The following is a 25,834-nucleotide window of genomic DNA, read 5'->3' as shown; positions in this document are numbered from 1 at the left end:
CAGCACCGGGCTCTGCTCCAACCTCTGCAATGGCCCCCATCCCAACACTGTGAGTGGGCCCCTCTTCTGAAGCTGCGTCCAGGCTGACCTGCCCAGAACCGAGACCCCATGCTCCTGCTCTCCCTGCAACTCCTTCCCACTCCTGCCCCCCACCTCCCCCAACAGAGCCAGCTCTGCTCCTCCCCCCCAACTCCCTCCTTCCCTCTCCCCATCTCCCCTCCTTCCTCTTCCCTTCTTTCCCCCTCACTGCCCTTCCCCCCTCCTCCTCCCCACCTCCCCCTAGCTCTAGGCTAGGGCCATTCCCCCCCTCTCATTTTCCCACCCATCCCACCCACATCCATCCTGCAGTCCTACCATCAGAATTTTCCAGAAGCTACTATCTCGTGGGTGTCCCTGGCATCCGTGGTTTCCCTGGTCCACTCGCTTCCTCACCAGCGACACCCCTGCCCAGCCTCCCAGTCTCTGCACAACCTGCCTCATATGTAGCCCTTCCCCCTGCAGGTACTCACCACCTCCAGCAAAGTCACATATTTACTTGAGATCGCTTATGTTTAAAATACATTATTTAGACATAGTGCACATACCACACAATTCACCCACTTAAAGTGTACAATTCAGTGGTTTTCAGTAAATGTACAGAGTTGTGCAACCATTCACCATTGATTTCAGAACATTTTCAATCACCCCAAATAAGATGCCCCTTCCCCCTTGCTGTTGCCTCCACCCCTACAATCCCACCTCTCCAGCACCAAGAAACCACAGGTCTGTTTCTGTGTCAGTAGATTTGCCTGTTTGTGATATTTCATATAAATGGGGTTTGTGTTATTTTTGAGTCTCCCCACTAGCCTGAAAGCACTATGTGAGGAATGCTCAGCTCCTTTGCTTCCTCAGAATCCTTGGTGGGTACCACAGCTTTGGCAGAATTTTGTTGTATTGATTTCATGTATTTAATCATGAAAATTTGAGGGGATGGATATCCAGAATTAAGGGGTTGTTTATTTATTTTTTTTAAGTTTATTTATTTATTTATTTATTTATTTATTTATTTATTTATTTATTATTCATTCATGAGAGACACAGAGAGGCAGAGACACTGGCAGAGGGAGAAGCAGGCTTCATGCAGAGAGCCCGATATGGGACTTGATCTCAGGACTCCAGGATCAGGCCCTGGGCCGAAGGCAGGCACTAAACTGCTGAGCCACCCAGGCATTTAAGAACAATACTCCAGCCATTTAGGTATACCATTGGTGAAAAATCCTGAAAGCCATGGAAAAACATTCCTAGTGTGTTGAGTACGAAAAATTGTACCAAACAATGTGTCTCTACTCAATAAAATTTCTTAACATGATAGTTATAACTTTTGTAAACAGAATCAAAGCAATCAAAGTGTGATAAATATACAAAACACAAAACTTACCACTTTAACTGTATTTAAATGTACATCAGTGGCATTAAGCACATTCTCATTGTTGTGCCACCATCACCACCATCTCCAGAACTTCTCCTTCTTCCCAAACTGAACTCTGTTTCCATGAAACACTAACTCACTGCTCCCTTCCTCAGCCCCTGGTTCCCTCTCATCTACTTTTTCTCCATGAGAGTGACTCCTCTGGGGACTTCATATAAATTGAATCATAAATATTTGTCCTTTTGTGCCTGGGTTATTTCACTTAGCATAATGTTTTCATGGTTCATCCACATGGCTTGTAGGAACTTCACTCCTTTCAAGACTGAATAATATTCCATCATATGTAATTAAATATTATTTTAAAGATGAGATTTTTACTAACATCCAAAAGAAAAAAAGTACCTAGGAGTAAATTTAACCAAGGAAGTGGAAAACATGTATACTGAAAACTACAGAACATTCCCAAAAACAAAGACTCAATTAAATGAAAAGATAGCCCATGTTCATGTACTGGAATACTTACTGTAGTTAAGATGGTGCTCCTCTCCAAAATTATATATAGATCCAATACATTTCCTATAAAAACTACCTTGGCCTTTTTTTGCATAAATGGAAAAGATCCTCAAGTTCGCATGGAACCACAATGGGTCTTGAATAGCCCAAACAATATTGAAAAAGAAAAACAAAGTTGGAGGACTCATATGTCTTGATTTCAGAACTTACTACAGAGTTATGATAATCAAAAGTGTGGTACTGTCATAAGGATAGACCACCAATGGAATAAAATCAAGACAACAGAAATAAACCAAATATCTATAGCTAACTGTTTTTTTTACAAGGGGCCACGACCATTCAATGAGGAAGTTAGTCTCTTCAACAAATAATGCTGGGACAACTGGATAGCCATATAGAAGAACAAAGTTGAACTCTGTAATGATTAATCTTATGTGTCTACTTGCCTAGGCCACAGGACCCAGATACTTGGTCAAACACCAGTTTGGATGTTGCTCTAAGGTATTTTAAAGAGGAGATCAGCATTTAAATCAGAGGATCTTGAGTAATGTAGCTTACCCTTCATAATATGGGTGGGCCTTATTCAATCAATTGACGGCCTTAAGAGATAACAAAGTTCCCCAAGTGAGAGGGAATTCTACCTCCAGACTGTCTTCAGAGTCAAGCTACAGCATCAGCTCTTCCCAGAGTCTCTCTGTCTCTAGCCTGCCCTCCCACTCTATAGATTTTGGACATGGCCGCCACCTACAGTCGTGTGAACCAGTTCCTTAAAATAACTCTCTCCAAAAACAAAGCAATACCTAACCAACCAACCAAACAAGACTCTCCCCACTTTCCTACACACACACTCACACACACACACACACACACACGCTGTCTCTCTGTCTCTCTCTTTCTCTCTCTCTATTGGTTCTGTTTCTCCAGAGAATTCTAACTAATACAAGAGGTAAATCTTCACACTTCCTGGCTTGGCAGTGGATTCCTAGATTTGACATAAAAGGCTTGAGTGACAAGTGAAAAAAATAGGTAAATTGAACTTCATCAAAATTAAAAACTTTTGTGCATCAAAGGACATTATGGAGACAGTGAAAAGGTGAGCTGGAGAATGGGAGTGGGAGGCTCAGCAGTGCCTACCTGAGCCAGTCCCCCCGCATGTGCCCAGCAGGCCCCTGCTACCCTCCACCTCTGCCAGGCTCAACCCTGGCAGCCTTGCCCCTCCTCAGCAGTGGCACAAGCAGGGGCCTGCATGCCAGGAGCCCTCTTATCATGGGTTTGTTTCTGAGGCTCCAGACCAGCCACGGTCAGCCCCTAGGCACTGACAGGGCAGCCAAGGTCGTGCCTGGGACCCTGGGGATGGGGGCCGGGGTCCCTCCCTGCCCCCTTCCCTGCTTTCTGAAACTAGATTGCCAGAAAGCCTGGCCAGGGATTCCCCAAACCTGCCCCTTTCTGCCCATTTTCACTGCCTTTGTGCCAAGACCACTGATTCACCTGTGAAGCTGTCTTGGGAAATTGTCCCCCAAAACTGTTAATTGCACCAGAACTGTCAGCTCATGTCAGACACATAGAATAGACTAGAAGGAGTGGAAGGTTGGCTGGTGCATCCTCTGACCTCTGCCCCTGTCCCCATGCTCAGGACACAGCTGCTCCTGTAGCACAGCCCAGGTTTCTCCTGTGACTTTTGAATCTCTCTTTTTGCACATGGAATCTAATTTTTTAAGGGAAAACAGTCCATTCAGCTTTAATAGTTTTTCTTACTGCGGTGGGCACGTTCCTGAGCTAGTGAGGACTCCGTGTTGGATGGCGATGATCCGACCCCACTGCAGAGATGAGATTCTATTTGCAGAGAGAGACATGCGGGCAGTTTTCCATTGATGCAGACAAATCCATGAGCTCCTCCCCTGTGCTCTGATGAGGTAGCAAGGAGCAGGCTCTGTATTTGTGGCTGTTCAGTGTGCCAAGGCCTGAGCTGTCAGGTGCCCGCAGCCCCGGGGAGAGGCACCCACAGAAGGGTCCTCCAGAGATGATGGGCCTGCTCATGGAGGAGCAGGTCTGGACAAGGACAATGGGGCATTGGCGGAGCTGGGCAGCACCGTACAGTGTGCAGCGAGACCATCACAGGGAAGGAATGCGGTACTGCCTGTGGAATTGGCACCCCCTGGATGGGTATCTGAGCAGAGGCTGGTCCGGGGAGAGAGGGTCTGTCCTGCCAGGGGTGACAATGACAGAGCATGAGCCAAACCTCTGGGAGGAAAAGGGGGCTTGAGGACAGCCATGGCAAAGGTGTGAGGAGCCACGAGGCCACGGATCTCACTGTGGGGTGCCTTCCAGGGTTCCAGATGGGTGGGGCAGGAGCAGCTGGGGTGTGGGTCCCTGAGGCAGGAGAGACTATGGTCAGTGAGTTGGAAGGGCTCATTCAGGGTAGCTCCTGGGCTTCAGAGTGTGGATGGGGATGAGCAAGGTCAGGGTCCAGGAGTCGCAGGGGAGGCTGGGAGGGCAGCCTGGAGGCCACGCTTGTGAGAAGTCCCACCTGTTTGTGCCAAGGGCCCCTTAGATGCCCATCCAGCCCTCCTGGGATCCCACCAGGCCCGGCCTTGGAGGCTCAACACCTGTGAGCTCTGGCCCAGGGCTGTGGGTAGGTGGCAGGGCTGCCCACTATCACTCCCAACTTCTGTGTCATGTTTGCAGTTGACGCTGTAGCTCTAATTCTCAGAAGCCTCTGCATTTGTATTAAATTAAACACACATCCAGAGTTCCTGTTTTCAAGGAGGTAGCTTTAGTAACAAATCTTGATGCTGATTTATCTGATTGCAGCAGTGATGTGAACAGTATATTTTTATGGTTATTTTATGATCCCTCAAATGAACAGCTAATGAGCTTCCGAAGATGATAAAGTCTGAGTAATTTTCAGTGCTTTTCCCCCCTAAACTTTTTAAGATTCAATCACAAGAGGTGAAGTCTGTGTTGTCTGAGTCCCTGGTTGTGGTCTGGGCCTCCCAGTGGCTGTGGTGCCTCATGCCATCCTGGCTTTTTTCTTAAATGCAGTGGCCTCGTGGTCTATGCGGACGGACCTCTCAACTTGGACCGCAAGGCAGAAGACATGTCTGAGCTATTCCGGCCGTTCCACACGCTGCTGCGGAAGATAAGGTGGGGGAGGGATGGTGGGAGAGAGGGGTGCTGAGTCCCTGTTTGCCCCCCTCCCCACGCTCCTTTCTGTGAAGGCAGCGGGACTCTGCCCAAGTCTTTGTCTTTAGTTATTTGTTCATCATGTCTAGAGCCCCAGTGTACAGCCCCACACCCTTGTCCCCCAGGGAACCAAGCTCTTTTTCCTTGACCTGGTACTCCATGACCTTGGGTGTGAACCATTAGTAACATGACAGAAGCCACCGTGGCTGAGGGCTTGGCACTGGACCCTGCAAGACGGAGAGACTGGGAAATGGATGAGGCGGGTCCCCTGGGGGCCACACAGCCTGCAGGGGAGGGTTGTTCCCCACATCCTGGGGCCTGTCCACCCTGGCCAGGGATTGGTGCTTGCTCAGGGGTGTCTGTGTGTCCTTCCACCAGCGTGGGGAGGAAGGGCCCAGCTCTCCTGAGCACCAGCACCCTTCCCATACTGTGGCTTGTCCTGGCTGCCCTGTGGTCCCAGCAACAGGTGCAGGAGGCATTGATATCCTTGGCACCCTCACGTGCTGTCATGTGGGCTTGGTGGTGCCTGGTGTGGGTGACCTCTAGGGCTTCTCCATAGCCTTCAGCGGCACCAGACCTAAAGCCAGCCCCCTCCCTCTGGGCCCTCCCCACAGACCCTCATTTCACACTGGAGTAGAACCCTCCCTGGGGTGGCCCTTCTGAACTGACAGCGCCCAGCTGTGGCCTCCTGGAAGGATGGCATGGCAGGGTTGTGGGCCCCTGGGTCTCTGGAAGCTCCCCTTCGTGCCTTCAGTGGAGCTGACAACCCGTGGACTCCTGCATGGACTTCCTGGGTCCGGCAGGACTGCCCAACCCAGGGCAGCCTGGGGCCAACTTTACCTTACTGGTGCCAGCTCTTGCAGACAGCTGGCAACTACCCTGCTCCAAGCTACCTTGGCCCCACAAGGAGCCCAAAGTGCTATGAATCCAGACAGTGGAGAGTGGCCCAGCAGGGTGGTCCTCAGGGAGTCACTGGCCCTGGGGGTGGGTGAGGCACAAACTGGGTCCTGTGATGGGTGCTCAGTCCAGACCCTGGCTCATCCGAGAGATGGCTGCTGCTACTTCCCTCGCACCCAAGCTGGGTGTGAGCGTTCTGGGAAGATCATGACTCTGAACCCAGAGGCCATCGCTGCCATCTCTCTGTCCATCTGATGATGATTGAGGAGAGATGGTGAACAGGAAGGGAAGAGCAGGGTGCTGGGCGCAGATGGGGTGCCCTGTGGGGGAAGGGCCAATGGAGGGGGCAGCACCAGGTGCTGGGATGCGGGCAGGGGGGCCAGTCCAGAGCATTAGAGACATATGTGACATGCTCAGAATTTGAATGTACATGATTGGAATCAGAAGGAAGGGAGGGGGTGCCTGGCTGGCTCAGTCAGAGCATACAACTCTTGATCTGTGAGTTTGAGCCCCACCCTGGGTGTAGAGATCACTTAAAAAAAATAAAATCTTAAAAAAAAAAGGAATAGAGAAAATGAGCAGTAACAATATTCAAAGAAAAAAATGGCCAAGAATTTTCCAAAACTGAAGAGAAATCTTTTCCCCAAGACCTAGGAGGCTCAAGAAAGATACAAGGAAGATAAATACAGAGCACACTTAGGTATACCATAGTAAAATTGCTGAGAACAAAGACAAAAATCTCAAACATAGCCAGAGAAAGAGGACATATTTCTGGGAAAAGAACTAAGATTGAGAGCTGTCTCTTAACAAACAACGGGAGCCCAGAGGCAATGTAGTGATGCATATTTCACATGTTGGAAGAAAACACCCAGCAGAGACATCTGTCCACGATGAAGGCAAAATAGTGAGTTACTGAAAAGCAGAGAGTTACAGGGATTGAACAGTAGCCTGCCCACGGAGAAGAGCTAATTGGAGTTCTGCAGGCAAAGGAAAGCTCTCAGATACAAATGTGGAAATGCTTTATGGGGGTGGATGTGAATAAGTGCGCTCTCTGTGGCACAATCATCGTCACGTCTTGTGGAGGTCAGGTTGCACACAGCACTGTTAACACTTGAAAATAACATCAACATTTCATTACATTAACTTTTTAAAAGAGAAAAACTGAATCATTTTGAAATTATGGACTAAGAATTTGAAAAATTCAATACCTATTTTATGACAAAAACATGTCTTAGCAAGTGAAAAATAAGTGAGGATTTCCTTAATCTGATGAGAGAGAGAGAGAGAGAGAGGCTCACATACACATGAAGTTGAATTCTTCTGTAACACTGTAGCCACAAAAATTAACTCAAAGTGGATCCAGAACATAAACATAAGACCCGACAAAATAAAGCTCTTGGAAGACTATAATGGACAAGTTCTCTATCACATCGCATTTTGGGAATGATTTCTTGGGCAGAACACCAAAGATACAAGCGACAAAAGAAAAAATAGACAAATTGGATTTGAAAATTTTTAAATTTTGGACATCATGAGACACTCTCAACAGAGTAAAGAGGCAGCCCACACATTGGGGAAAGTATTCTCACTTATTGTATCTGATAAGGGATCGATACCCAGAATCTAGAGAGAACTTCTAAAACTCACCAAGAAAAACCAAACATCCTGATTCAAAAGGGCAAAGGATTTGAAAAGACATTTCTCCAAAGAGGGTTTATGAATGGTCAACAAGCACATGAAAAGATGCTCAGCATCATTAACAGTCAGAGACACACAGATCAAAACCACAGTGAGATTCTACCTCCCACCCAGTAGAGTGGCTGCCCTCAAAATAGACAGACAACAAATAATGTGTGTTGGCAATAATGTAGAGAAATTAGAATCCTGTGCACTGTTGGTGGGGGTGCAAAACTGTATGGAAATCCCTCAAAAAATGAAAACTAAACTAAAAAAAAAATGAAAACTAGAATTGTCATATGATCCAGCAATTCCACGTCTGGGTGTATTCCCAAAAGAACTTAAAGTAGTGTCCCAAAGAGATGTTTATATAGCCGTGTTCTGAGAAGCATTATTCACACTAGCTAAGACATGGAAGCAACCCAAGTGTCCACTGATGGATGAGTGGATAAGCAAAATGTGGTCCATCCCACAGTGGAATGTTATTCAGCCTTAAAAAGGAAGGAACTCCTGACACCACGTGGATGAACCTTGAGGACATACTTGGTGAAATAAGCGAGCCACAACAAGACAAACCACGTATGATTCCAATTATATGAGAGGCTAGACTAGTCAAAATCATGGAGACAGAGTAGGTGGTGGGTGTCAGAGATGAGAGGAGGAGAGACTGCAGTCAGTGATTCACGGGGACAGAGTTCCCATTTGACAAGATGAATGTGTCCTAGGGGTGGATGGTGTGATAATTGCACTACGATGTATTCAATGATACTGAATTGTCACTTAAAAATGGTTACCATGGTAAATTTCACGTCATAGATATTTTATCACAATAAGAAATTTACATAGCGCCTACAATAATGTCAGTAAATATCAGCTGCTTAAGTATAAATCTCAAGTTGTCTAAGGCTCCATTCAAAGTCATGAAATGCCACTGACATAAAATGTTAAAGACGTAAACAGAGCTATTCCATATTCAAGGAGTGGAAAACTTCGAGTTGTGAGGATGTCAGCTATTCTCAAATCAATCTATGAATTCAGTGCAGTTTCAATCAGAATCTCAAGAAGTTTTTGTTTCTTCTTTTTTGGTAGAAATTGACAAACTAATTCTTAAATTCATGTAGAAATGCAAGGGACCAGGGCACCTGCGTGGCTCAGTTGGTCTGCTTTTGATTCAGGTTCTGATCTTGGGACCTGGGGTTGGGCTCCCTGATCTGCAGGGAACCTGCTTCTCCCTCTCCCTCTGCCCTTCACCTCACTCATGCTCTCTCTCTCTCTCTCTCAAATAAATAAATAAAATATTAAAATAAAAGAAAGAAATACAAGAGCAGTGGGGAATGGTTGTTGTTTTCCAGCAAATGGGCTGAGTTAGCAAATATCCATGTGAGGAGAAATGTGTCTGAATCTGTACAATAATCATACACAAGAATCAACTCCAGAGAGATTGCCGATACACACGCAGGAAGTAAAAACAATCAAGAAAACAGCAGGAACATCTTTGCGACCCTGGAGTAGGCAGATTGCCTAAACAGGACAGAAGAGCACTACACACGGAGGAAAATGTGATTTATTAAACTTCATTGAAATTAAAACTTCACTTCTTCAGAAGGTGCCATCAAGAGAGTGAAGTAGAAAGCCCCAGAGTTGGAGAATATACCCAACAAAGAACGCAAATCCAAAACATAAAGAAATGTCAATTAGTAAGAACAAGGGAGATAACCCAACAAAAAATGGGCAGAACTGAAAAGGTTCTCAGACAGGGCACGTCCGAGGGCTGCCCCACAGAAATGCACAAGTATGTTCCCCAGGTGCACCCTCTCCGTGCGCACCCTGCAAAAAAGGAGCAGGTGCATTCCCCAGGGAGGTGCTCCAAGAATGTGGATGGGGACAGCCAGAGCCCAACAGGTGAGGAACAGATTCCTAACCATGAGACCAGACCATCGACAACACCGAACCTCACCCAGTAGGGTTGCCAGATCCAGTAAGACAGAACCAGCAGAACTGTCTATTGAATTTGAATTTCAGATAAACAGTGAACACTTTGTGCAAGAATGTCCCACATGCTACCCATTTGAGACATTCTTATCTTAGAAAATATTCATATGTTTAAGATGTATTTGTTGTTTATCTGAAACTCAAATTTAACTGGGCATCCTGCTTTTCCTCTGGTGGCTCTATACAAACATGATATTGCCAAACAAAGCCTGCCTCTAGACAGTGTAGACAGCACATTTCCATTTATGCAGGAATGAAAACAGGCAAGACCACCTCAGTCTTTAGAAGACAGGGTGGCGGTGATGGCAGGGGGTGACTGGAAGGGTGTGTGAGGGCCTGAGAGCCTGGTTCACAGTCCACCATTCCATCTGGGTGCTGTCCATATGGGCGTGCTCAGTTTATGAAGAGTCACAAACTGCATTTCTTGGAAATATATTTTTCTGTGTGTTTCCATGACTGCACAAGAATCTCTAAACCTGGACTCAGACCTGCACTGGCAGATTGAAAGGCTCATAGACTTGCTCTGGACTCATCCCAGGTGTCAACAGGTTAACTTCCTTCAGATTCTGATTTGGCGCCCCTTCTACCAGGAAGCCTCCCCAGACTAAGCCAGGTGGGCTGCTGTGCCCTGCTGCTGGTACACATTTTCCTTTGTTGTAGTTGTAATGCAGTTGTCACTGACAGAAATAGTGTTTATTACCAGCCTCTTCCAACCTAGCCCTCAAAGGCGCCTCGTGCCTGCACTGTGCCTGCATATCTCCCTGCCCCGCACAGAGAGGGCAGGGCACTCAAGAACGTGCTGAGTGAGAGCCTATATGTGAACCAACATTTTGTTTTCACTAAAAGTTTTTCTTAACGTGATGATCACATCCCTAAGCACCAAGGTCTTCTTGTTTTCCTCAGGAGTTTGCAGAGTCTCACTTTTAAAAAAGAAACCATCCCAGGCAGGCAGTCGTCCATCTCCAAGTGTCATTGCAAGGGTCAGACACCTTGTTGCTTCTGTGCCGGTGCAGATGTTAAGGACACTGTGTCCGTCCATTCTTGGCCAGGGGACTGGTGTGGCCTTTGGAACGCTCATCTATCGTTTTTGTCTTGACCCTTGTAGGGACTTGCTGCAGACCCTGACCGAGGATGAGCTTCACACACTGGAAAGGAACCTCTGCATTTCCCAAGACGTGGAGTTCCCTATCCGGGCAGATGCCCAGGTGCCCCCCACCCTGGCACCCGCCTTTCCCTCACCCCTTCCCACTGAGGAGCTGCTCTCAGCCAAGGCCAAAAACCCAGATGCGGAGCTGGCCTGCTCCATGCAGTATGATGACCAGGAGCTGGAGCAGCTCAACCGCATGGTGCACAGGGCCGGGGATGAGATGTCGTCCCTCTTGTCCCCACCCAGCACCTGCCAGTCCCCTGCACACAGGCCAGGGGTGGAGGGCAGCCCCCACAGGGAGGCATCCCCAGGCAGTGCTCGGCTACGGCCCAGCAGCGATGAGGAGGAAGGAAGGGTGTTCTTCATGGATGACGTGGAGGGAGCTGCAGAGGTCCTGGGCAGCCCATCTGGGTGGACAGGCAGTGCCAGTGCTGACCCCCAGGAGAGAGGGCAGGACAGGGGGCGTGGAGAGGCGGATGTCAGCCAGCCCTCTGAGGCTGAGGAGGGGGACCTGAGCAATAACAATGACGTCTCGCATGATAAGATGTGGGCGCTGGGCCCCAACTCCTGCAGCTGCCTGGACTCTCAGCCACACCTGGATGGCTGGGAGGCGGGCGTGGACGCCGCAGAGACAGCCGAAATGATCGCCCACCGGACAGGGGGCATGAAGCTCTCGGCCACCGTCATCTTCAATCCCAAGTCAGCCCCCACCGTGGCCTCTACCATCACTGCCTCGGACACCCCCGGAGACAGCGTCACCCCACTGGAGCCCGCGGCCGAGGGGACAGACAGTGGCTCCCACAAACTCAGCACTGCGGCCACCAGCTGCCTCCTTAACTCCTGTGTGTGCTGCGGGGGCGGCAGGGAGGACGCTGCCGCCCAGAGCCTGCAGGACAAATGTGGCCCCGGAAGCGTCATCAGCGCCTCTTATGTCAGCTCCACCAAGGCCAGTGCCAAGGGCCTGGCCAAGGGACAGGAGGAGGCGCGGCCTGTGCTGGAGGTGTTACCCTCCGAGGACACCCCTACCTCCGACAAGTGCCTGACACACACCTCGAGTCCGCATGTGAACACAACAGACAAGTCACCTGCAGCAGGCAGTGGCGCAAATCCGGCTGGACAGCAGGACAGGGCGGAGCCCCCAAAGGCCAGGGTGGAGAGTCAGCAGGGGGAGGCAGCCGAGGAGGAGCCTCAGTGCCTGTCGGGCTCTAGGTAAGCACCACTCTGGCCCGGATTCCTCTCTGTCCATCCAGGCTCGTTCCCTAGATGTTGGCGTGTCCCTCAGCCTCCCAGGTATGTGAAGGGAAGTGGCCCGTGTGGGACACGGGCACTGAAGGGGTTTAAGCAGCATATATCAGGCTCAGCCCAGAGAAGTGTCCCCCAGCACACCCTGACCACTCTGTTTCTGACACTATGGGCCCTGTGCAGGTGATGTGAACCCAGAGCCAAGCCCTCAGCCCACCCCCTTTCACCACCGTGGCCCATCCTGGCCCCAGGTGCTCCATCTCTGTCTAGGGCATGGGGTGGGGGCTGGGAATGGGCAGTGGTCACCTCTGAGCATGCTCTCCACCTTGCTCACTGTTGTGGTCCTGGCCCAGCCCCTACCTGACTAGCGTGGCTGCTCAGCTCACATGGCGTTGCTGTTAGCTGTGCAGATGCTTAGCAGTGGGCGTGGAGCCCCCAGGGCCATGGCGGGATCCTGAGGCCACCTTAGGACCACCCTGGGTATATTCTCTGGCAGTACCCCCAGGGCCCTGTTCTCCTCAATCCTCCCCTCCCCTCCCTAGGGGTGCTTTTGCGCTCCCCTCTGCAGGCAGGGGGCCAGGAAGGGCCAGGTGGGGATCTGCAGGACTCGGCACCCGCACATCTCTTCTGATTTGGGGCCTCTCTCCCTTCCCTTGCTCCCTATGCCCTGGACCTATCCTGAGTGACGCAGGGTCAGTGAGCATTGCCCCCACACCCGCCCTGTGCCTGCTGCGGCCTCGGCATTGGGAAAGGGAGTGTGGGCTCACATAAGACTGTTGTCTGGTCACCACCCCTGGTCTTCTCACCAAGGCCCTGCCTGCTGGAGCTCTCACCTGGCTTTGGCAGTATGGCAGAGGTGGAAGGACGGGGAGGAGAGTTCAGGCTGGAGGCTGGACAAAACTCCCGTGGCCACAGCCCTCGGATGATGTGTGACAGGAGCTGGCCAGACCCCACGGGTGCCAGGGCCTCTGTTCCATGTGCCAGATGGAGCTCCTTGTGGGGTCTGCAGTCCCTCCCCACCCCCTCCCTGAGCCCCAGGCGACCACTAGTTTGCTGTCTCCATGGGTTTGCTGTTCTGGACACTGGCTCAGACACACAGGATCACATCATATGTGAGCTTTTGTGCCTGTATCCTTTCACTGAGCATGATGCTTTCAAGGCTTGTCAGTGTTGGAGCAAACCTCAGTGCTTCTTTCCTTTTTATGGCTGAGTCATATTCCGTGGGACAGACAGACCACATTTTGTTTATGCATTCACCTGTCAGTGGGAGTGTGTTGTTTTGCTGCTGTGCAGAAGTGTACATGCTTTTGTGTGGTCTGGGGTTTTATTTCCTCTGGGTGTATGTGCAGGAGTAGACTTGGTGGATTGTACGCTGACTCTGCAACTGTTTGAGGAGCCATGGCCTGTTTTCCGGAGTGGCTACAGTGGCGCCTCTACCAGTCAGACGTGAGGCTCCACTGTCCCCACGTCCTTGCCAGTGCTCATTAGTGCCCAAGAGTCTGTTAAATGGGTCTTTTGTCCTTGGGGTGTGCATGCAGTCATGGGCTGCTTTTGACTCACTTGAGACCTTCCTCTCTTTGAGGCCGTGCCTTGGTACAGCAGGGCATTTTATTTTTTTATTTTTTTAATTAATTAATTTATTTATGATAGTCACAGAGAGAGTGAGAGTGGCAGAGACAGAGGCAGAGGGAGAAGCAGACTCCATGCACCGGGAGCCCGACGTGGGATTCGATCCTGGATCTCCAGGATCGCGCCCTGGGCCAAAGGCAGGCGCCAAACCGCTGCGCCACCCAGGGATGCCAAATAAAATATTTTTAAAAAATAAAGTAGGATATGTCCAGAGAGGTTTATCTCTTCACCTTGGTCTTCCTAAAGGTCACAATTTTTAAAACTTCTACAGTTTACCTTTCAATCTTAAAAACCTAAGCAAAGCGGTGCACATGCACACATCCCTCCCCCCCCCCCCCCATTCTCTGGCTAAGGGCCTTATCCTGCAAACACTTTCATCTGCCCTGCTCCGCCAGCCTCTAGCCTGAAGGCCTGTCTGTCGTGGTTTCCAGAGATGTGCTCATGTTCCTGTCCAGCCATGTGAGTCCTGTGTGGCTGAGCCGCCGTGCCCTCGGTCAGGTCTTGCTGCTGGCCTTGGGGTTGTGCCAGACTCTGCTGTACAGACAGTGCAGATGTCTCATCCTATTTCTGATAAGTCCATTTTTGAGATGCAAGCCCATCTTCCTCAGCCACATCCAGAGGAATGAACAATTTTCGCAACCTGCTGGGTGACTTTCTTCCTCAGGTCCTCTGACCCACTGCACGGAGTGGATTAGTAAGTGAATCATTTTTCTGCAGGGATGACAGGAAATCACCAGAAATTCCTTGCCAGGATACGTGGATTTATCAGTGTTTGACCCGCCGCCCTTTCCCGTCCAGCTGGTGGACACCTACCCTGTCTCCTGCTTTCCTGACGTTTCCCATGTAGACACTGCTTATTAGTGTCATGAAGACAGCTTTCCAGGCCCTATCCAACGTAGCTCAAATGCTGAAGCTGGGCTGAGCAAAGAAGAAGCCCTACCGTGGCCTTGAGACAGTCCCGTCTTCCAGGGAAGCTTTTCCAGAAGGTGCAGAGGGCCTGAGGAGGGAGGACTATGGCAGGTGGCCAGGTGATCAGAGCAGCCATGCTGGGCCAGGACCTTGGACAGCGCTGCCCCCCCATGTCTCCCCCACCCCCACTGTGCCAGGAGCAGTGGGAATCAGGTCAGCCAGGTGTCAGCAGATGGTACATGGGGTCCCCCAGCCATGAATACTTCAGCAGCACCATTTGCTTACGTCATAAACTGACCTCATAGAGTGTGATCTAACGACAGCGTGGAGATGACAGAGCAAGGGTACTGTTAAAATGGACAGACACAAAAGACCAGCCTCACACAGATGGGAAGTTTGCTAAAATTCCAACAATTCTAACAGGAGATTCTTAGAAGTCTGGGGTGTTGCTGTTGTCATGACGTCCTGAGGCTTCACAATGAAGACCGTGGTTCTCATGCTCAGGGGCAAGTGATTATCCCTTCCACCAGCAGATGGAGAGACTAGTGTTTGCCTCAGCTCAGACTACCTGGAGAAGGTGGCTGGCTGGTTGGCAACCTCCTGCCTCTCCACCACCCCACAGGTGCCTCTGCAGCCCCGGTGATGGGCAGGCAGCAGTGGTGGCACTGTGCTCACGAGTTCTCTGCCCCACAATCTCGCAAGGAGGTCACTCAAGTGCAGCCTCAAGCTCTGTGATCCACACAGAGTTGGTCTAGGCAGGCAGCCTGCGGAGCTGTGACAGAGGATCTGCTTGTCCCGAGGACACGGGGAGCATATTTTCCTGATCAAGCAGAAGACAGGTGGAGGGACCAGACACTGGGGTCTCTGCTCAGCTGACCAGATGGTCTGGGCTGGAGAAGCCCCCTCTTGGGCTTTCCCACAGCTTCTCCGTTTATCCCACTGCACGATGGACCAATTCCATCAGTGCTGTGGCCAGAGTGGCACCAGGACATGGCCCCCGGCAGAGTCCTGAGCAGAATGTTCTAGAATCACATGTTCTTCAGCTCTTTTCTTTGTACTGGCTTTTCTCCTGTCATTTCAGGAAAAGTTAGGAGCTTTTTAAAGGGAAAGTTAGCATTTCTTAGAAGCTTGTTGTCCCCTGTCTAGACTTACCCCACTGTTCTCGAACCTTCCATGCTCTTGAAGCCTGAATGAACCACTTGTCTACAGTATGGAAGCTCGGCCTGCCTTAAATCTGTTTTCGTCCTTTCTGCTGACATTTGACTAGAGTGTTTCCATCCTGCTGCCTTCTTTTAAAAATATCGTGGGCTCTTTTTTTTTCTTATTATAAACATGGTCCCCCCTCATTGCAGAAATTTGGAAAACATAAGAAGAAAAACAGAAGGAAATAAAAGTCCTCCTAAATTCTATGAGCAGTTTTTTTTTTTCACTAAACACTATCTTATGGTCATTTCTCTGTAAAGCTCTTGAAAAACACTACTTCCATGGAATTCTACTATATCCTAAGGACATAAGGACGTATCTAGTTTATTCTACATTTTCCCATTTCGATTATTTTTTTCTGTGTTAAGTTAGCCTTGTGGCCACAGTCCCTTATGGTTCTGTGTCTGCCTCTGGGATTATTTCTTTAGAACCAACCCTTGGTAGGGTCACCCAGAGCAAAGATGTGAAAAGTCTTTGGAGCTCTTTCTGAGCCTCACAGCGACATCTGGTCGGATCGCAGAGGTGCCCCTGGTGTATCACATATGGTGTCGGTGTGTCTCCATGCACCCAGCTGCAGGAGCCTTGAGCCTTGGGAGTTGCTGTTGTTCGCTTTCCTCTGATGGCTGGTACCTGTGTCCTTTTCTCTGTGTCATGGCACCTTATCCAGGTGTGAAGTGACCATTCCTGTCTCTTGCCTGTTTTCCGGCTGGATTTTCATGACTTTTTTTACTGCCTTGAAAGTGTTCCTTCTGCCTGGTGCATCTGCTTTGGGCAGATTTACTTCTGATTTCATGTGTTGATGCCTTTTGATTTACAGAAGCCTTTCATTTTGTTTTGTGTAATTACGTTTATAAAAATTCTAGAGAAAATGTGTGGTTCTCACTTTTCTTTTTTCTCTGGTTGATTGTGCACCTGCCATCCCTGCCCACCCCAAGATTGGGGAATACTCTGCCTTTCTGCTCATGTCCTGTGGCTTTCTTTTTTTTCTTTTTTCTTTACTTTACTTTACTTTTATTTTCTTCTTTCTTTCTTTTTTTTTTTTTTTTTTTTTTTTTTTTTTTTTTTACTGTTAACTCTGATCCAGTTTCAGAGGTCCGGGTTGTTTTGTGTCGGAGAGAGTGACCATCAGGGGCTGATGGCCACCCTGACACATAGGTGGTCTTACTTGAGTCTCTGACTCAGGGGCACCTCGGTGCCTGTCCTGCCCTGGAGGCCTACTTTGCCTTATTCAGTTCTTTAGCAGCACTTGACAATCTGGCTGGTGGTCCCCTGCCTCTCCCTCATGCAATTGAGGGACCTCCCAGGTTGTCGTTTGGGGTAGAATGATAAGAATCTGGAAGGGCTGTCCTTGGTACAGGCTTCTGAGATTCTGCTCTAAGCAGATAATACGTGCTCCTTCCTTGCAGATGGGGATTGCTGGCATAGCTCACCTGTTGTCCATCCTCACCTGTTTGGGTCATGGTCTTAGAGGACATGTCCACCACATGTCCACCACATGCAAATGCAGAGGGAGAGTGGGTCCAGAGGAGGGAGGGCACCTGTGGGGTAGATGCGTGACCTCAGTCTCCCCAAGCCTCTGTTTTGTTGGCTGCAACATGGCTAAAAACAGTCCCCGGCTCAGGTGGCATCTGGAGGAGGAGCCAAGAGGCTACAGAACATTGTCCTTCTGGTTACTCCACATCTTCCTTGTTGTTACTTGTCCTCATTCCTTGCTGTTACTCACCCATTATTACTCAGTGCCATGGCCCATCATTGTTCCTTGCCATCTTGCTATTACCAGCCTTGACTTTACCTCCCTATCGCATCACTGGTTTTATGGTTCCTGGGCCTAATTTCCACTCCACACTGGTGGTGTGATCTGTCCCAAGCTGACAGACTCTGGAGAGCTCCAGCCTCCAGTGTCACCTCCTCACTGAACTTTGTTCTTGGCCGTCTGGCTCCTTCTCCAGCAGATGCCTGGCTTTCCTCTGTGCCGTGACCCTGTTGGGGTTCCCCTGAGCAACTCTGCCCATTACTGGGGCTGGGACCCAGGCTGAGGGCACCAGGGTCCTGGGGATGCCCTTGGTCCAGCCCCCGGGGGCAGCCATGGCTGCAGAGAGGAACCACATCCTGTTTCCCAGAGCCCAGCTCAGCAACCCCTGAACACTTCTCCCCATATGGAGGGAACTGTTTGAGATCCCTGGGGACCTCATGTCCATGGCCAGCCCAGGGGAGGGCAGCACATGGCTACACCAAGCTTCTTCCAGAAGCGTGTGGTGAGTGATGAGGCCTCCGTCATGTGGAAGCCTTCCCCAGAGACATGGGGCTGGCTCTTTGATGTGCTGTGTGCACACATCACCCAGTCAGCTTTCCCTCTAGCAGATGGGGTCAGGCTACCCCCTCTCTGCCTGGGATCAGCCCCTGCCTGGGGTGAGGCCTTGTCTGTGTCCAAAGGCTACTGGTATTTCTGGCCTCCAAAACTTGGAGGGGCACATGGTTTGTGTGATCACAGTGTATGATCAATAGCCTCAGCTCCTCGTGAGGCCACTCTGGAGGGATGGGAGTGCCCCAGAGAATGAGTCCTGAGCTGATGCTCCCAAAGGTAAGGGGATGTGAGTCAAGACATGGGAGTAGAAAGGACTGTGCGCCACCTGGGCCAACTGGCCACTCAGTGACCCAAGGCGTGGTGGAGCCGTTTCCTGGCCTGGCCCTGCCTGCCCCATTGCTCTACCCTCCTGGGGGCTTGGCAGAAGACCAGCTCCGGGATGGGGTGACACTGTGGGGCTGGGCCTACCCTAACTGCCCTCTGGCAGCTGTGGGACCCTGGGCAGCAGCATGTCTGCCCCATTGGGACACGCCCATCACTGCTGCTTCTGCCAGAGCCATTCTAGGGTGGGATGCTGGGTGCAGGCCATCCATCCTGTGGCATGTGTCTTTACTACGGTGCAAAGAGCACCGAGGCCTCCCTCCTCGTCACGTCCCTGGAAGGAAAAACAAGAATGATTGAGTAGGTTAAAAATAGAGAAGGACTTAGAATTAATTAGACTCTTGAAAACCAGATTAGGCATAATGACTGTCAGCAAGTCAACTGTTAAGTGATGGGGCCGCATGGCAGACACCGGGCAGGTTGGGAGCCAAGCACTGTGTGAGGTCAGAGGGCAGGTCAGGGCTGGGCTCTCACCTAAGCCCCTACCCGACACCCACCATGCAACCTGCAGCCAGCACAGTGACTAAGGCCTACGCCACTAGAACCCCACAGGGGTTGCAACAACCCTATAAGGCCAGGTAGAGTGCCTGCATACAGTAGGCACTGGGCGAGGGGTGCTGACCTTCTCATTGATGGGCCTTACACTCTCAGAATCTTTTTTCCAAACTCACAGCCGGGTGTGGAGCTGGCTTGGCTGAGGGGTAGCAGTGACCGCATGGTGACTCAGCACCCAGGACAGCTCCATCCTGGCCTCTGCCCCCAGTGACCCCACCCAGTATGGCCTTAAAAGGCCCCCCCTCATTCCAGACAGCCACTCCCTCCAGCCTGGCTGCCTCCCTGCACTCTAGACATCTCACATCTTCCTCCCACCTGCTGTTCCCTCTGCTTGCATTATTGTCAGCTACCCCACTGGCTTCTGCTCCCCTCTTTCCCCCACCCACCCCACCCTGTCCACCAGCCAGTGCCAGGAAGAAGGTAAAATTGTTTCATAAGATAGAGAGTGATAGATGGGCTCTGGGGCAGCTCCTGCAGTCAGAGCAATCAGGGGAGGCCTCCCCAGGGTGGTGACCTACCTGAGACCTGAATGAGGGAGGGGGAAAGAGGAGGAAGGAGGAGATGTGCCCCAGGCAGTAGGTCCAGCAAAGGCCAGGGTGTCAGGCTTTTCAACTTGAGCTGTTCTGATGGCATAAAGTGGTATCCACTGCTGTTTCAATCTGTATGTCCTAGAGAACCAATGATGTTGAGCATCATTGCACGTGCTGATTTGCCATGAGCCTGTCTTCTTTGATGAAACAGTAGAGTATTCAAATCTTTCACTGTTTCTTTCATTTGGGTTGTTTCCTTATTGTTTTGAGAGTTCTTCATTCATTCAGGGTTCCCTTTTCAGATATAATTTGCAAATATTTTTCCCCAGTCTGTGGACTGTCCTCGTTCTGAGTATCTTTTGAAGAGCAGGAGACCTTAATTTTGGTGAAGTCCACCATTTGTCAACTTTTTTTCTTTCATAGATTGCAATTTTGGTGTCCTATCTAAGAATTATTTTTATAACTCACAGTCACAAAGGTTTTTTCTTCTGTTCTAGAAGTTGTATACATTTAGTTTTTGCATTAGGTCTCTAATCAATTTGGGGCTAACTTTGTATATGGTGTGAGGTGAATTGTTTCAGCACCATTTGTTGACAAAGATCATCCCTTCACCACTGAATTGCTTTTGCATCTTTGTCAAGTCACTCAGCCGTATATATGTGGGTTTATTTCTGGACTCACTAGTCTGCTTCATTCATCTGTCTGTATTGACACCAATATCACATTGTCTTGATTAAGGTAGCTTTGTTTTTTTTTTTTTTTTATTAAGGTAGCTTTGTAATGAGCCTGGTTTTAACCAGGTTTGATAAATCTATAACTTTCTTCTTTTTTAAAGTTGTTTTGGTTATTCTGGGTCCTCTATATTTCATATGAATTTTAGAACCGGTTGTCAATTTATACAAAAAAAAACAAAGCCTACTAGAACTTTGACTGGAATTTTGTTGAATCTATAGATCAACTTGGGCAGAATTAACACCTCAATGATACCAAGTTTTCCAGTTCATGAACATAGTTTATCTCTCCATTTATTCAGTTTTTTAATTCTCTCTGCAAAGTTTCATAGTTTTTGTAGAAGAAAAATTGTGGAAGTCTTGCACATCTTTGTTGGGTCAGATTTATCTCTTTTATTTTTGAATGCTATTGTAAATGATATTTGTTTTGTAATTTCAATTTTCAATTGATCATTGCTAATAGAGGAAGATGTAATTAAGTTTTATTTTAGTCTTGTCTCCTGCAACTTCACTGAACTCACTTTATTAGTGATAGTAGTTCTTAGGAAGATTCATCAGCTTTCCTATAGATGGTCATGTCACCTGTGAAAAAAGCCAATATTATGTCTCCTTTCAGTTGGATGTTGTTTACATCTTTTTCTAGATTTGTATCCTGGCAAGGACCTCTAGTACAATGTTGAATAGAAAAGTTGACACAGGATATTTTTGCTTTGTTCCTAATTTCAGAGGGGAAGCATTTAGTATCTCCTGTTGGTGGTAGGATTTTCATAGGTACCCTTTATGGTTCAGGGAGTTCTCCTTTATTTTATTTTTTTTAAGATTTTATTTATTTGTTCATGAGACACAGAGAGAGAGGCAGAGACATAGGCAGAGGGAGAAGCAGGCTCTCTGTGGGGAGCCTGATGTGGGACTTGATCCCAGGACCCTGGGATAACAAGCTGAGCCAAAGGCAGAAGTTCAACCGCTAAGCCACCGGGTGCCCCGGAAGTTCTCCTTTATTTCCAGTTTGCTGAGAGTTTTTTAAATCAAGAATAGATGAGTTTTCTGAAATGCTTTTTCTGCATCTTTTGGAATGATAGGATTGTTTTTATTTTTTAGTTTATTAATGTGACAAATGACATTGGTTGATACTCAGATGTTAAGTTAATCTTACATTCCTGGGATGAACCTCACTTGGCCACTAGGTATTATCCTTTTTATGTATTATTATCTTGGATTTGCTAAAATTTCATTGAGAATTTTGCATCTGACTGTGAGGAATGTCAGGCAGCAACTTTCTTTTCTCACAATGTCCTTTTCAGGATTGGATATGAGAACAAAGCTGAGATCCCAGGCTGCGTTGGGGAGCATTCCCACTTCTTCAGTTTTCCAGAAGAGTTTGTGTAGAGTGGGTACTATTTTTGCCTTAAATATTTGTCAGAATTCACCAGTGAAGCCATCTGGGCCTAGAGTTTTCATGGGAAGGTTCTTAACTATAGTTTCAATTTCTTTACTAGATGTAGGTTTGTTCAACTTACTCAGTGAGTGGAAGAGTTTATTCACATTGTCCTCTGACCCCGCTCCACCCTCTTGACTTTCCCTCAGGCAGGTAATACCAAATAGCTGGGTGATGGTCCTCTGCCTAGGGTCCCAGGACCCCCTGCTCTCCTGGTCTCTTTGGCCCCAGGCCATCTGCCCCATCCCTGCCCCATGTCTAGCTCTGTGCACCCCTACCTATGTCAGCTTTCTAGATGATCTCTGCAATTTCCTGCCTCTGGTCCCTGTTTGCTCCTTGGGTCACTGTCCCGTCCCTCTCTGCTATGACATCCCTCCTGTCCCTGCTAGACCATGTCACTGTGTGCCTTTGATGAAACTCATGGGGAACTTTGTCCAGTGGCCTCATTGAGTCCTGTGGCAGCATTTCTTTGCCATCCCTGCTTCATAGATTTGAAACAGCAGCTCAGAACCCCTCCTCTGTGGCAGTCCCTCTCGCATTTGTCTGATTCCAGTTTGGGGGCCAACTGCAGAACCCATGGGCCCACCTCCAGAGCCCAGCCTCCAGTGTCACGTCTTTGGTCCATCCTTCCAGCCCCCATACCACATCAGATCCCTTAGGCTGGAGGATGACTTAGGTCCATGGCTGGGGGAGGCATGGCTCTGGCTCCAGTGAAAATGAGGGGCTGCCAAGCATTGGAAGGCAGCTGGCCTCAGTGGGACACCCCAGGATTTGGAGGGCGGCACTGTGGTTCATGTCCAGTCTCATATCCGGGTTCTGTCCTCCAGACTCCTGCCCCTGCAGTGGACCTCTTGTGGCTGCTGCCCCTCAGCATGATGTAGCCACAAAGATGTGCTGGCGACGGTCCAGCCCCACTTCTCTGGTACGGACACAGCTGCCCACCCCTGTCCCCCAGCCTGGGCAGGATCCATGTGCTCATCCCAACCTGTATGTGTGGTGTGTGGAGGATGTTCGTGGCTTTAGGGAGCTGCCCTGCAGGGGCAGCTCCAGGGGAGGAGGACCAACAGAGTCCAGGCCTGCCATACTGGGCCTCAGGTACAACTGTCCATACTTCCTCCCTGTGGTCCTTGGGCCTGTCCCTCCTTACTCTGCCCAGCATCCTGCTCCTTCCATATCTGGGGCTTCCACGGTGCAGGGGTACAAGCCAGGACTCTGAGCAGGAGTGCAGGGGAGGATGCAGGGGACGGCCTCACTGCTGCCTTGTGGCCACAGCAGCGCCCTAAAAGGGTTGTCTCCTCCACCCCCGCCCCACCCCTGGGACCAGGAGAATCCCTGCCTGAACAGTCACTTCCTCAAGCACAGCATTCACTCCCATCTCCACGGAGGCGGAAAACAGGGTTCTTTTTTTTTTTTTTAAGATTTTATTTATTTATTCATGAGAGACACAGAGAGAGAGGCAGAGACACAGGCAGAGGGAGAAGCAGGCTCCCCACAGGGAGCCCGGCGTGGGCCTCGATCCCGGGACTCCAGGATCACACCTTGGGCTGAAGGCAGATGCTTAACTGCTGAGTCACCCAGGCGTCCCCAGAAAACAGGATTCAATTGCTGAGTGTGGCGCAGAAGGGAGAGCAGGACACTATCTGCAGTCAAGTTCACCCACTGCTTTGTTCACCAGCCTTGGAGCCTTCTGCTCTGAGAGCTTTTGAAAGCAGCAAAAACTTGGGCACCTGGGTGGTTCAGTCAGTTAACATCTGCCTTCAGCTCAGGTCGTGATCCCGGAGTCCTGGGATTGAATACTGTGTTGGGCTCCCTGCTCAGCAGGGAGTCTGCTTCTCCCTCTCCCTCTGCCTATCCCCCTGTTCGTGCTCTCTCTGTCTCTCTTTGTCTCTCTCTCTCTCTCTCCCTCAAATAAATCTTAAAAAATAAAAGCATCAAAAGCTCAGGAAAAGCGTGCAAGGTACAAGAGCAGAGGGTAACACATGTCCCCTATGCTTATGGGACAACCACATATATTTATAAAATACACATAGACACATAATTTTTTGCTTATGTTTCCTGGCTTTTCTAGTGTATATGCCTATTGCACCTGTATTAAGAGGGAATAATATAAAATTGGACTCCCATAACCCAGCCATGGGACCTTCTCCAGAGCTGGGCTGTGCTGCATTCCCAGAAGAGCCAGACCACAGCCCCTACCCCTCCCCATGGAGGGAGGAGGTGGCCGGGGCCCAGGTAGCAGCCAGGTGAGGGCAGCATGCCCATAGGAGGGGAGAGGTCCATTCGGAGGAGCTACAAGTGGCAGCAGGTGCTTTGGGGCCCTCCAGACTCTGTGGCACATCCCCCTACACCCTACAGCCCTGGCTTTGGAAGATGCCTCCTGGGGGCGGTCAGAGACAGAGCTGTAGTCTCATAAGTGGAAAAAGCTAGACACAGTGTGCCACGGCCTGGGGACACACAGGACCTGTCAGGGCAGCTGTGGGATAAATGGAGGTTCGCCATGGCAGCGTGAGAGGCACCATGGCATCAGGTCCTCCCCAACCCAGGAGGTGGGTCTGCACCCTGTTTTACGGACCCTGCTCAGGTACCAGCAGCCTTGTGGTCACTTCGAGCAGATGAACCTGAGTGCCGCCAGAATCTCCCTTCCTCTGGGCTCCAGGGGAACAGGCCTGGGTGGTCTTCCTCTTCAAGCGCAGCCTATGGCTTGTGTCTGGGGGACTAACTCTGAGGACCCAGGTGCACCTGCTGGCCAAGGGACCCCATCTGTCAGTCATGGGGCTGGGATGGCTCAGTGAGGACCGTGGGCACTAGGCAGCATGTCTATGGTCTGTCCTCTGTGTCTGGGAGGCCACGGGTCCCTGGAAATTCCTCAGCACCTCCACAGAGCAGCCTTTGGTGACAAGGGGGTTTACTGAGGCTCCTTGGCTGCCCCCCACAAGCCCTGCAGGGGCATTTGTGCTCCTGTATCCTTCTGGATGAACATCATCCATAGTGATGGCCAGAGGATGTTTCCAGGAAACGCAGTCCTTGAGCGTATGGGCATCTGGGAGCCTGGCACATGGCCTTGGGTGGTCTGGGTCCCACTGTTTCACTGTGGGGCTCTGCTGCAAGGAGATGTGCCCACTGAACAGTGTGGGACAGACCCTCACCCAGTCCTGGGCTGGTCCTGCTTGATACCCATCACCTGCCTGACCCTCCAAGGGCTTATCTCTTGGACAATGGCAGTGTTGGAACCTGGCCCCGAGTTCTTGCTGGGGACCACAGCCTCTTGGCTGCTTGCCCCACCCCAGCCTCACACCCCTTTCCCTTTGGGGAGGCTATGTATCAGCCCCGTGTCACAGGTCCAGGGCCTCCCAGCATGGGGCTGATTAAAGTGCCCACCGGCCTCGCCCTCCACCGTGTGTGCGCTAGTGTGTCTTTGTACAGAGGACCCTGCATGGGAAGCATTGTTTTCCCGGTTTACAGACGAGTAAACTGAGGCTCTGAGAAGGTCACCTTCCCCTGCGCAGACAGCAGAGGTGATGATTCCAGAAGCCTTCAGCCTGTGTCTAGCTTCTAATGACTCCCAGGCCAGCCCCAGGCCCCCCTCCCATGGCAGGGCCTCCCCCTGGGGAAGCAGCCATGTGTGGGGTCCCCTGGGGGTATCATTCTTGTCACCAGCCCCGAGCCCCTTGAGGGCAGATGCTGCTGGTCCATCGTGGCCCCAGGACCCAGCTCAGGGCCTCGTGACCCCAACCCCAACTTTACCTGACGTCACAGGTTAGGGCCTGGTCTTGTCAGAGCTGGGGTGCCTACTAGTCTCCTTGCTGGCCTTCCTGGGCACTTCCCTGGGAGAGGTAGAGACCCCTGTCCATCAACCATGGCTGGGGTGGGAGAGGGGTAGGCACTTCTCAGACGCCAGGACTGACGGCTGTCCAGGGAAGGGGCCCTGAGGCCAGAGTCTGCCAGAGATGCCCCCCACAGGACAGATTGAACCTGGGGGCATGTGTGGACTTGACAAGCAGCTGTGCCAGAAGGGTGGTGAGAAGATGGAACTGGGCCAGAACTCTGCAGGCAGCAGTTGCCAAGCCAGGGTGCCCAAGGCTGGGGGGTGTCCTAGG

General features: G+C 50.3%; 1 protein-coding gene across 3 annotated transcripts in view; it reads left to right on the top strand.

Annotated features, from left to right (window-relative positions):
* The window catches only part of ZFYVE28 (zinc finger FYVE-type containing 28), a 114,395-nt gene that overhangs the window by 74,869 nt on the left and 13,692 nt on the right, over positions 1-25,834 (top strand). For 2 of the 3 annotated variants that reach the window (XM_055326900.1, XM_055326899.1), the window contains 2 exons: positions 4,964-5,065; positions 10,776-12,026. In XM_055326900.1, the coding sequence (XP_055182875.1) occupies positions 4,964-5,065; positions 10,776-12,026 (1,353 nt within the window). Of the gene's footprint in view, positions 1-4,963; positions 5,066-10,775; positions 12,027-14,405; positions 15,934-25,834 lie in introns of those variants that run through there. The other variant, XM_055326901.1, reaches the window with a different exon arrangement.

Source organism: Nyctereutes procyonoides, unplaced genomic scaffold (assembly GCF_905146905.1).
Source record: "Nyctereutes procyonoides isolate TBG_1078 unplaced genomic scaffold, NYPRO_anot_genome, whole genome shotgun sequence".
Lineage (NCBI taxonomy): Eukaryota > Metazoa > Chordata > Mammalia > Carnivora > Canidae > Nyctereutes > Nyctereutes procyonoides.
Note: the sequence above shows the minus strand (reverse complement) of the source record. Positions and strands in the feature narration are given on the sequence as shown.